This window comes from Ammodytes marinus (assembly GCF_949987685.1).
Source record: "Ammodytes marinus genome assembly, chromosome: 13".
Lineage (NCBI taxonomy): Eukaryota > Metazoa > Chordata > Actinopteri > Uranoscopiformes > Ammodytidae > Ammodytes > Ammodytes marinus.
Window position 1 is genome coordinate 21,817,726 of NC_137217.1, and position 12,987 is coordinate 21,830,712.

Consider the following 12,987-nt stretch of genomic DNA (forward strand, 5'->3'; position numbering starts at 1 on the left):
GCAGAACCAAATTTGAATGTTTAATTGCATTGTCAAGTTGACAAATAGGCCTACATAACGTTCTGTAGCCTTGGCAGCTGGTCTAGTTTGGGATGCACTGGGTTGTTTTGATTTTGTTGCCCTTTTTTCTTTTGCTTGCTAGCTGCCTTTTCCTGCTCTATTCTTTCCTTCTCTGGGGTGTCAGTGAGGATACAGCTTGACAATTTCTTTCGTTATTGGGTTCCTTTTCTGGCTGCAGCCTTGAGATAACATGTGACAACCAACCCCCCAAAAAATTTGACGACCAACCCCAACTTGAATTTCTTGCTAGCATCAAGGCCAACAACCATCTGACAACTAATTAGCTTGCTAACCACAATCTAAACTATAGTTTACCCTTCACACTTTCTGAGGGTAACAAGTGTGTTGTTATAAACCCATTGTGTAAACGCCTAGAAGAAAAATACTGAGAAGCAAAATATTTTGAATTTGACATGAAAAACACAAAACATCCTCTCACCTGAAATGCAGCTGTCTTCCTCCAAGGAAGTCTATGTATGTGACCTCTGATCCCAATTCTGGACCTTTTTTATATCAACATTTCAGAGCTAGCGCGATCTGGTGGCGAGATATAACGAATGTGACATCCAACCCATGTGACAAATTACCCCGTTCTCCCCTACTTCTCCTTACCCAACCTCCTACATGCAGTATCTGGGCAGCAGAATAGTATTGGCAGGTGCAGCAAACAGCGGTGGGGGTGATGTGGGGGGTAGAGATATTACTTAACTTTTCATAATCATACAACTTGTTGATATAAAATGTTAACTTAATAGCTTTTGTAAAAATGTCCTTTTCCTATGCACATCAATCTAACAGGGCAGAGCGGGAGGTGGTCCTCAGTAATCTGGACACTCTTTGTTCTGTGGCTCTGGGAGAAAAAGTGACTGAAGACTTTCTTCTGGCCAGAGACGCAGCTCTCACCATCTGCAGCATCACCGACCAAGTCAGGGTAAGAAGACATGTTCCATGGTTTGCTTCTAAGCATTTTATTGGTGACCAGAAACAATGTTAACATCATCAGGGTGTCCGCGGAAGTCTTAAAAAGGTCTTAAATTCATGTATCTAAAATTAAGGCCTTAAAAAAGTCTTAAATTCATTAAAAATTTGATATGCTGGTCTTAAATCCATTACTCAAAGGTCTTAAATTAGTCGGGCAGGACTATTCAATGTTATATATTTTTTTTTCTTCCGCGACTTTCCGAGAAGGAGATGTAGAAAGGCTACTTTCTAACTTACTGCTCATATAAAAGTCCGACACTACGCTAGAGGCAGTACGGCTGTGTGTGGCTGTGATCCGCATATAAACGTAGCATAGAAGAAGAATGTGTGTCCCCTGCCTCCGAATTTGAAGTCGGTCGCGTGAAAGCAAGAAAGGGGAGAACGACCCAGCGAAATACATGCCCTGCTTTTATAAATTCAGTGAGAGGTGGAGGGTGGACGACAAATATCATGGCTGGCTTTATTCACCCCGCGACCACACACTGCCGCTACTCCGTAGGTGTGCAACCACCCGCCCGCTGGCGATGTAGGTAGGCTACTGACCCAAACGCAAATCGCACAGAAACAAACAGATTTATTGTGTTTAGTAAAAAATGTTATGTATCTATATTTATTAATTAATAGCTGCTCATTAGACGGTCATTCGGGTCGCTTTGCCGTGAGCTCACAGAGTGAGACGCGAGTCTCTGCTTCTCTCTCTGTCTGTCGCTTTCTTTCTCTCCACTCTGCCCTCGCTCTCTGACGGCTAGTTAAGAACTATTGCCGATCGTCCCGTCAATTGCAGACAGTAGCCTACATTTCCATCACCATTCGGTACAACCCTAATACCCGCAGTTTATTAACCTGACTGCCTGCAACAATATGAAGAAAATAAAACATTTCGCAAATTACCGCAGTTTCCGTGTGCATCCCCCAGTCATGCAAACCTGTATACAGTATGCTATGCCTACTTTACAGTAGCCTATTTCCCGATTTTTGAAAGTCCAAAAACATTCACCTGTGGAACCAATTTTTAAATAGTTTCTGCCATAAGTTCTGAAAAATAAAGTTAATGGACTAAGTTTGTTGTTTATTGAATAAGTAGGCTAATAAAAATTTGAAGGACATTCTTCCCCATAAATTACCAGATTTTTGTATTTCATTCTAATACTGCATGTTGCAGCTAACACATTTTCTTTATTGATTAAACTGTTCTTGTGACTCGATTAATCAGAAAATGTAAATCAATTGATATAGCTCTGTAATAGGTTGAAAAGGTGGTAATGATGGGTTTTCACGTTGCCTTTACAGTGATCTTATATTTATTTGATGTTAAATGCGGGGGGACATTGTCTTCATTCAGACTGCTGAACATTTTTTATTTTCTGTAATTAGACAGCAGTTGTTAGCTAAAGTGCATTGAATATTTGATATCCAAACTTAATAAAACTCTTTACAGAGCATATACTGTAGTGTAGTTTGTAGATTTGCCAAGCTATTGGTGTTCATTAGAGGTCTTAAAATGTGCAGATACCCTGAGAGAGGCTACTTTCTTCCTAGCTTCTGATATAAATGAGTATCAATAAACAGACAAAAAGTAAACTTGAATGAGTCTCATTGAGTGACACACAAGCTATGCTTGGGTTGTAATACAGCTAGACCCCCCAAATATCGCCTATATGTATTGTGTTTTAGGTCTTAAATTTCATTCAAGGTGGTATTAAAAAGGTCTTAAATTTGACATGCTGAAACCTGCAGATACCCTGATCATGTACTGCATTATTTCCTCTAGCATATAAAAGGTGCACGATTCAGATTGCCCCAGGAGCATCAGCTCTTCACCTGCCTCACACAGGCCCTCGCTGAAGGTAAATGCAGATAATGTTGTAACAATGACATTGTTATTGTGACATGTTCTGTTTGTTCATCTTGGCCTAAACTTCTCTTGGATGTTGTCCTCTTGACTGCTCCTGTTGGCACTTTCTTCAGGTGTGGTGATGGAAGACCCTTACTGGCAGAGCTTCATGGAACAGGCTGTCCGTCTAATCTACTTCCTGGCTGAGTCCCCTGACCAGCTGTGCTCCCGGCTGCTGCAGCGGAGCGCTCGCCTCGTATTAGATCAGATTGTGGAAGGTGGCGAAGTCAACAAGGATGTTAGCCAAATGCAAGATGGGTCTCAAGAGTCCAATGAGCAAGGTGAACAAGGTGAGTACTGTTATGTCCCTGTTCACATTGACACAGTGAAACCGGCTCCTTGCTTTGTCAACAAACTCTGAATCACACGTGTCCTTGTGTCTTTCTCTCCTGCAGTGAACTGTGTGTATCTGGCTCAGTTGCTTGCTCTGTGTGGCTGCGTGGCTTTCTGGCAGGTGTCTCACCTTGAGCGCAGTGTGAGCGCTGAGCTGCGGAGACGGAGAGGAGAGACGGAGGAGAGGGAGGAGAAGGAAAAGGGCCCATCAAGCAAAGCTAAGGTAGGGGGGAATAAGATCATCTATAAGAGATCATACAAGAATTTCAATGAATAAATATTTCTAAAGGAGATGGAAAAAGTACAATGGTCCAGTGTTTGTGATGAGAATGATCCTGAAGCTGCACTCTGTTTATGAAAACTGTGAATGGCCCTATGGATTGACATAGGCTGCAGAGACTTGTGTTTATAATGGACAACAATGAATTAGTCAGGAAAATAATTTATCCTGAAAATGATTATTAATTGCAGCCCTATTTCAGTTCACACTGGTTCCTGAAGTCTAATCAGGTGTCACTGCTAGTCTGGCTTGAATATTGTTTGTCTGCAGAAGTACTTACGAATGGTAAAATTTGGATGGAATTGGCGTGGGTAGATTTGTTAACGTGTATTGCAGGCAAAATATTAGAAACCGCATTTCCTAAATGAGATGTCTAGTCCTAGCCTGGCACCGCCCGCCTACGTACTTCCGCTCAATATTCTTTTCCCTTCAGTAGTCAGTCTGGGCCTGCGGTATATTCTTAGGTTTTCTCGGACAGATTTTTTCCAGTCCAATCAGCGAACAGAGGGAGTGGCTCAGAAGCCGGCGCATGACATAAGTCACAAAGTGAGTTAACGTTTGTCAATTGAGCGATTCCAAACCTTTTGTACAAATGAAATTAAGTAGGATGGCCTGGTAGGACCAGGCTAGTCTAGTCCACCCTCTTGATAGGTCTTGAAACTTGTTGGAGGGCTTTGTTATTTCTATTAGTGCTATCAGATTTACTAATTTTGTAAACTGATGCAAAAGTGTTTTGTTTGAAGCGAAATCCGGTCTGACTGCAATTAGCAGAGTTTGCTACAAATCAGACGGTTCCCCTGATATTATATAGGAATATTTTAGAGAGAATTGGTGCTTTTAGTAAAGGTTTTTATTGTTTTTCTGACAGCAGGCGGCTAATGAGAGTGCTATGGAGGAGGAGCTCGGGTTGATGGGTGCCTCTGCTGAAGATACAGAGGCTGAACTCATCAGAAAGATCTGCGAGACAGAATTACTGGATGGTAATTGAAAACCCTTTGTCTTTGTTTTTTCTGCCCCAGGTTAAGTCGCATTTAAACCCCACTTTTCAACAGAATTTACTTTCAAAATATTTTGATGTAATTCTTAAACGTGTGCTCACAACCTTCCTCCCTTTGTTTGTTAAGAGGAGAACCTGTTGTGTGTATTCCTTCCCCTGCTGGTGCGAGTCTGCAGCTCCCCAGGACACTATTCCCACCCACAGCTCACCACTGCTGCCTGTCTGGCACTGTCTCAGTACATGATGATAAGGTAAACAACACATTGACTTATCCACACTATTCGCACTTTACTTAGTATTACCATGTAATCACCTGGTCAATGATCAAATTCCTTCGTGATTTTCTCTACTTATGACATCTATAGAGCTGTTAAGCGGAAGTGGCGGAATTACGGGGCATGGGACCTCTCGGCTGAAAAAAAATGAATGGGAGTCTATGGAAAGTAATCTACTATTTTCTGGTCCCAGTCATTAAATGCCTTGGATTACATATATGTTTTGTATGGGTCTAAATGATCATTTTTCATGTGAAGAGTTTGACGGTGTGTTGTATGATTATTCGTCTAACGGCTTTTGAAAAAATGTTACGAGAACAACTGCAAGTCTTGTCGCCTCTGTGACATCACCTCAACACATTCCCTCCACTTCTCGACTGACAGTGCTAATGCTAATGGCTGGCGTGGACAACGCCAACAATCTCCCCACTCGAGAAATTGAAACTCTCCACATGTCCACTTGTGTAGTGGTTTTCGCCACGCTGAAGACTTTTGTCTTGTCATTGAAAGAAGGCGGTAAAGTGCATTAAAGACACAGCCATGTTTCTGAGCTAAGCGGGTGCGAGTGGTGGTGACGTATATCATAAGTGTCAAGAGCAGCGAAGAGCTGTAGTCCACAAAAGCGCTCTGCACAAAACCTGACCGTATCCAGCTTCTACTCGCTAAATTGTTCCATTCTTTGCACGAAAAAATACCATCTAAATCCATACAAAACATATGTGTAATCGAAGGCATTTCATGACTGGGACCAGAAAATAATACATTTCTTTCCATTGACTACCGTTGTAATTTTTCGAGCCGAGAGGTCCCATGTCCCGGAAGTAAGCCACTTCCGCTTAACAGCTCTATTGCAGTATGTCCGTCCTGGGAGAGGGATCCCTTACTCTGTCGACTCTCCCTGAGATTTCTTCAATTTCTTTTTATTCCCGGTAAAGGGTTTTTACTGGGAGTTTTTTCTCAGCCGAGCTAAGGGTGTAAGGGCAGGGTGTCATATTGTATCATATATCATATTGTATGAAATGTAAAGCCCACTGAGACAAATGTATTTGTGATTTTGGGCCATACAAATAAAACTGATTCTACTGAGGTGTTTTGATTTTGTCCACTAAAATTTATATTAGTGAGTGTGAACTAGGGCTTTGACTCTGAACTTCGTTATTCGAATATAATTTGAATATCAACAAATAAATCAATATTCAAACAAATATTTATTTATTGGTTTAGTTCAAGGACATTGCACACTAATCAACATTCAAAATGTAAGTGAGGGCGCACTCACACTAGGCCATCTGTTCCGTGCCCGAGCTCATTTGTATCCTAAAGTCTATATCGTTTGGCTAGTGTGAGCACGGAAAACTTCCTTGGCCACAGAACGCTTGGGAGAGGTGTGCCCGGGCACGAAAGAGATGCTAATGAGATGACATGCGCACAAGCAAGCGCACAGGCGGAGTTCCTGACGTGAATTTATTAAGGATGCATAGTCTGTTAAACGTCCGCTGCCTTACTAGTCGGCACCAAAATTGCCAATCACTTGGACTTGAACATAAAATGTGTGAGAATTAATGTGTGTGTAGGCCTAGGTGTGGGCTAATAAAAGAGGGAGAGAGCTAAAAGGGTGAGAGCAGCAGAAAGCAAAGCAAAATGCAGCACTAACATATTAATTTAGACACCAACATGAACAGCACAGGAGAGGAGCACACAAGAGACCAGTAAGCAGGACACAACCGTTACAAAGAAGTCGGCAGGAGAAGCAATTGCAGTCCTAGTGTGTACATAATTGATTACTAATATGTAGGGCTGTCAAGCGATTAAACATTTTTTATCTAATTAATTACAGGCTCTGTGATTAATTAATCTAAATTAATCCCATACTTATATGACACTTGTATGCCTGTTTATAAACGACTGTATAGGCCTCTCTCGCGCGTGAGTAACTTCTGCTTCTTGCTAAATGACGACTGTCTATCTTCCACACAACAGACAGCGCTGCACTGCCACAGGTGCGGTGCGCATAGCCTATGCCGACTCATTCACCGTCCTACTCATAGCCAAAAATATTGAGACACACACACACACAAAGGAGGAAAAAAGACAGGCATATGCCAGCTAGGAAGAGTGAGAGGGGGCGGGTGTCCGTTTGTGGGAGACGATCGCAGCTAGCAAACAGACACGGAGGAAGATTGAGAGATACTGTTTTGAACCTACATTGTTAATTAGGCCCCCACTAAATCAATAATGCACAGACACTGCGGAGAATAACAAAAGACGTATTCCTACCTTCATGCAGCCCATAGCTTCTTTCTTTACTCTTTAATCCCGTGCGGGCCGTGTCAGCAAGCTATAGGTGCAGCTCCGCTATCGTCTCACCTCTTTTGCACCGGGTCGAAGGGCAATATAGAAGTGCGATTAATCTGCGTTAATTTTTTTAATCGCGTAATTTTTCTGTGATGAATTAATCGAAATTAACGCGTTAATTTGACAGCCCTACTAATTATTGCTGTAACTGAGAATGCTGACTGGCTAAAGGCACTTTTTCTAAAGGGTACTACACAGTCTCCTCGAGACGAGCTCCTGATTGTCCGGTTTGTATTTGAACTCTGAGTGATACACGGTTGAAGAGTCTTCAGTCGGTCTAACTGTTAAATAAATAAATTCAAAAACAAATAAAAATTCATGAGCCCCACCCTCGTCTGACAGCAACCCCCTGTACTGGTGGAAGTAGCGAAGCCCCATGTACCCCCATCTCGCCCAGCTGGCACACGGCTACCTGGCAATATGCGGGACATCCATGAGGTCGGAAAGTGTTTTCCACCGCGTGGAACATAGTCACAAAGCAAGGCACTTCTAGGTCTTACTGAAGGCATTTAATGGTCAAAATATTATAAAAAAATATTCGAATATTAATAAACAAATATAATATGATTTTTGGGCAAAAGTCAAAGCCCTAGTCCTAGTGTGAACTAAATACCAGAATATACAAAGAGGGGATTCTGCTATTTAGTTATAACTATTTCCTTATAAGGAAATTGTTTTTACTTTCATAAAAAGAGGATTTATTGCAGGGTTGCTGTGTTGGATTGCATTAGATTTAGCCATGTGTACCTAATAAACAATTAGGCAATTGAGTGCAAATGTAAGATGAGAAATTGATGGATCAATTTATTGATTGAACAACATAAATTTGCAACTATTTTAATAATCGATTAATCATTATGAGTCCAAGCACTGTTATTTTCTTTTGAACTTTGTCTCATTGTCTTTTAAAAAAAATTATTATGATTATTAGTTTAAAGTTTCATGACATTTTATTGGCCAAACAATAAATCACCACAACATATGACTTTTCTTAATGTTTCTTCCATGCATTTCAGCCCATCTGCATGTGAGGAAAACATCCGTCTCATGTTTACTGTGCTGGAGCGCTCTGCTCTTCCTGTGGTCAGAGCAAATGCCATAATCGCCCTGGGAGACCTCACTGTCCGCTTTCCAAACATTTTGGAGCCCTGGACACAGAATCTCTATGCCAGGTAATGTAATGAATTAAATCAGCCCTTCATATATCAACTACGTTTGTCACAGTATCCGTTAACCACAATATCATAAGGAACAACTTATGCCTGATGGCTCAGTTGAGTGGGTGTACTGATAATGACGTTCCTTCTCTGCCAACATTCCCCCTCTGCTTTCTGCAATGGGCTGTCCACCACCAGCGTGTTGTTCCTCTCAGCCACTGAAGTGTCACGGCTGTAGCAATGCTCCATTGAGCCACATGATGGGAAATGTTTACTCTTTAATGGAGGAGATCAAGTTTCAGATGATCAGAGTGGACAAACTGATATCTGCCTTGTATTCTTACCTCAGTGGTTGCCATGAGAAACAGCCAAGGCCATGTGGCAAGTAGAAAACCCACCCCCCACTCGTGAACTGGGCTGGAGCCTGGACCCCCTTTAGATGAGAGCACTTTTAGACAGCGAACAGCCTAATTACTAGTGTGTTACAGATTGTGACAATGACTAGTGACCAGTAATTATACAGTGCGGTTGGATGAGCAGGAGGGAATAATTTCCATTTTTAAGTCAAAGGTTTTAAATGGGTTTATGCTGTAGGTACGCTTTCATTTTAAACATTCTTAATGGTTTCTGTTCTTTTTTCCTGCACAATGTTACACTGCGTTACTGTAGTCAACTAAGCTGAAGTTCCGTTTGAAGTGTGGTTTTAATTATCATGGTTAATAATGCTCACACTGAGGTGTTTCAGACGTCTAAAACATTCTGTTCCTTTTAAATAGTGTCACTGCTTTTCTAGTGTTTTCTACCTGATAAGCATTTCATAGTGTTCCCTAATTGTCTCCCACAAACCAACACCGCCACTGTTCTCAAGGCTGCTGCCCTGGAGCCTCCTGATAAGGGCATTAAGAATTAATTACCTGTTTATTTCTGTTGTAAGCCCCTGCTTTGGCATGAGGAAGTGCCATGCACAATTGTCTGTTACTCTGCCAGGAGTCCTGTTCTCTAGCATAAATGAGAAATGGTTGATGAGTTACTTTTGTTCTGTGCTTTTGGGTGAGGGGAAAGTCTAAATTGGTCTCCGAAAGCTATCAGATTGCACTGCCACTGCCTGTCCTATGCCATGTATTCAGCCAAGGCTTAGACAGTTTGGGCTATAATGCAGAACGTTAGTGAAACCAGTGTTTTCAGTAAGCTCAATTGACTAGAATTGGGAAATAATAGATGCCAATTTTTTGCCTCCATCCAGTGTGTCATTGGGCTGAACTTTTGATTGAAAAATGTTATGGATTGCCCTAAAAGTTTTTGCGGGCATTCATGTTGCCCAGGGGCTGAAACTTAAGTCTGCCCAGTTTATCTGTCCCTAAGCGCAATCGTCACTCCTCCCCCGCAATTCAGTTGCCAGGCTTGCACTCGCACTGCTGCAAAAGATCCGGGCCTAGGCACAATTGCTTCTTGCCTATAGCGTCATCTTGTCATAACACAGGCAATTATTGAAGTGATCATGCTGTGTCTTTTTGGTTTAAAGATGCATAGTTTGTGTGTTGGCTTTTTGTGCGACGTATTTAGTTTTGAATATTTTCGGCCAAATTTGCAGCAAACATTCCACTATCGCATCCGACCAACGCTAACATATGAATTGACCTCATCATGAGCACCATCCTTGCTTGTGCTATTACATCAGCATCTGTACCGGCCCAAAACACAACTTTCCCAACTACGCCAGGGCCAAGTAAGTGCAACGTGCTGGAGAGTGGTACGGGGCACAAGCCCTGGTCAAATATTGTCACACGTCGTCTTTGCAAAACAACACATCCCCACCTCCTAGAAAAAACTATATATTCAGGAAAACTCATGTGAAATAACATTCTGTTTAGAATGTTACAGGAAATGTTTACATGGGACCCTGTAATTTATAATAAGCAGATTTATATCGTTTAGTGTAGGGATGTTAAACGACTCATTATTTGCGTGTCGACGTGTCGGAGGCATGAATCGACAAATCGATTGATTTACTGTGCCATTTATAAAAAATAAAAAAAAGGCAGTGTGCCTTTTTTTTGCGGCAGCAGCACGAAGTTGTGGTGCTGATAAACTGTGCTTTCCTTTAAAAAACACTGGTGCCGCTCGCTGTGTGTTCAGACTTCATCTGCATCAAAGCCTTTTTGATAATAAAATGAGAGCCTTTAATTTTAAAAACGCTGTCCATGCGTCGGAGGTGAATGTAACTTACTCGGCTGAAAACAGAAACTAACGGAGGAGAGCGGCTCACTGTACAGTCCCTTCAGTCGCGCCGTCAGCTTGCCGACATGCCTCTGTGTAGCCTATTTAGACTTGAGACATACAAACAGATCGCGGAAGCCGTTCCTGTAGACAACGTTAACGGGCAGGATAGCCCCGGTTATCATTTTATCCATCAAACCACAGAGAGCTTTTTCTGAGCGGCGACTCACTCGCTCATACTTGCGAGGTCTCCCGGTGATAGTCACCGTCACAGCGCTACTCGCTGCTTTGTCCGGGCAGAGGCTTTGTGTGAAGGTGATTTAACATCACGCTCGTAGACGAATGCTATAACTGTATGCTGCATATGTTGCACTGCACTGTTGACCCACACTGGACATTTAATGCACATAGCAGAAATGAAGCGCCTGCAGCGCGCTCGTGACCACATGTGAACTCTCATAACGGACGTCTCCCATGTCCCCAAAACATCTAATAAAGTAAAACCCCCGATTTACCGATTTCTATTTTTAGAGTCGTCTTCAGCACGAGTCGACAATCGAGCCGAGAATCGACACATTGTTCACATCCCTAGTTTAGTGGTAATTTGTAAATGCTATTGTAATAAAACGCAAAAAAAATATGAACTTTCTAAATGTTATACCTGCGTATCTGAATTTTACCATTGCCATTTTGAACATGTGGGCATTGTGCCAGAAGCATGATGCTCAAAGCACTGCCAAGGAGCCGCCTCACAGCAGCTAGCTGGATTCAGACGAGGTAGGAAATGAATCTTCCAGTAATTTCATGTCCTCTATTCCTCTAGGCTCAGTGACGAGGTTCCTTCAGTGAGGCAGACAGCTGTGACCGTTCTTACTCAGTTGGTGCTCTAGGATGTGCTCAAGGTCAAAGGTCAAATCAGTGAAGTGGCTGTGCTGCTAATTGACCCTGAGACTCACATTACCAGCCTCGCCCTGAACTTCTTCAATGAGCTGGCCGCCAAGGTACTCACTCACTCATCCCCTCCCTGCCCCCCCGCCCCCGTTATTCAGGCTCAATGAACTCTATTCTTGCTTTTACCCATCAGGATAATGCGATCTACAACCTGCTTCCAGACATCATCAGTCGCCTTTCTGATCCAGAGAGAGGCATGACCTCAGAAGACTTCAATACCATCATGAAGTGAGTGTCATGGCTTTACAGTATGTCTAGTCCCACTTTCAAATAATGTCCAGAGGACATGTCCATACTTTTACTGACTTAGAAAAGATGGTGTCTTTGCAAATTTGAGAAGCTTGTTTAGAGTCTGTATTGTGTTTGTGTGTTTTCAGACAGCTATTCTCCTACATCACCAAAGAAAGGCAGACGGAGTCTCTAGTAGAGAAACTGTGCCAGCGGTTTAGGACTGCCAAGTGAGTAATTCTCCACCTCCCCCTTTTTCATATTCACACCTCTGACCTGCTTCTTTTGTTTTTTATTTTTCTTCTAATTTGTTCCCCGGCTCATTTTCTATAATGCAGTATTTCATTTGTGCATGATGCAGGGGGTGGATGTGTTGAAAATTAGTGGGTGTATGCAGTGTTTAAAGAGAGCCTGACAATTAAAGTTAGTTCACTGTTCAGTTCACCTATCACCTGAAATCTTATTCACTCATTTTGTCATGGAAACGGTCTTCCCATCTATAAAAGAAGAGGAATGTAGACTGACCAATTAGCCTGTCCGGGCCTCAGTCTGCCATTGTGTAATGCAAAATGTCCTTCCTTTGAGTATGGATTAAGCATGAGTCAGAGGCAAAGTGAATTTAGATATAAGAGGTTCGGGGGAAATGAGATTTATTCCGAATGCCAGGGCAAAGCCATATTCGTGAGTAATGAGTTTTTTTTTTATGGTGTATAGCTAGAATTCCTATGCATTTCACATAGTTTGTAATCGGGTTTCTTTGTGACGCTGGTTCCACTTTTCTCCTCAGGACGGAGCGTCAGTGGTGTGACTTGGCCATGTCTTTGTCTCTGCTGTCCATGTGTGAGCGTGGCTTCAAGAGGCTGCAGGAATGCTGGGAGTGTTACAGTGACAAGTTAACTGAGCCTGGAGTCTACCAGCCTCTGCTCTCCATCACCGCCAAGCTCCGCCGTGGGGCCAAACTACAGTTTAAGGTGCAACATACATCTCCATTTCCAATTTTGATGTGTTTTTTATTTTATAGTTGGGTAAATTGATTGTTACTGTCTCCACGTTAATGCCACTTATGCCATCTATTGCAGCATGTCTGTCCTGGGAGAGGGATCCCTTACTTTGTCAACTCTCCCTGAGATTTCTTTAAAAAAAAAAAATCCCGGTAAAGGGTTTTTTACTGGGAGTTTTTTCTCAGCTGAGCTAAGGGTGTAAGGGCAGGGTGTCATATTGTATCATATTGTATGGAATGTAAAGACCACTGAGGCAAA

The 12,987-nt window shown here is 42.3% G+C and overlaps 1 protein-coding gene across 1 annotated transcript in view; it reads left to right on the top strand.

Moving 5' to 3' along the window:
- The window catches only part of ncapd2 (non-SMC condensin I complex, subunit D2), a 29,228-nt gene that overhangs the window by 14,589 nt on the left and 1,652 nt on the right, over positions 1 to 12,987 (top strand). Inside the window, 12 exon segments of the mRNA XM_080039458.1 lie at positions 859 to 991; positions 2,813 to 2,888; positions 3,010 to 3,225; positions 3,331 to 3,491; positions 4,420 to 4,528; positions 4,673 to 4,796; positions 8,192 to 8,347; positions 11,373 to 11,436; positions 11,440 to 11,550; positions 11,634 to 11,728; positions 11,878 to 11,958; positions 12,516 to 12,699. Of these exon segments, the coding sequence (XP_079895584.1) occupies positions 859 to 991; positions 2,813 to 2,888; positions 3,010 to 3,225; positions 3,331 to 3,491; positions 4,420 to 4,528; positions 4,673 to 4,796; positions 8,192 to 8,347; positions 11,373 to 11,436; positions 11,440 to 11,550; positions 11,634 to 11,728; positions 11,878 to 11,958; positions 12,516 to 12,699 (1,510 nt within the window).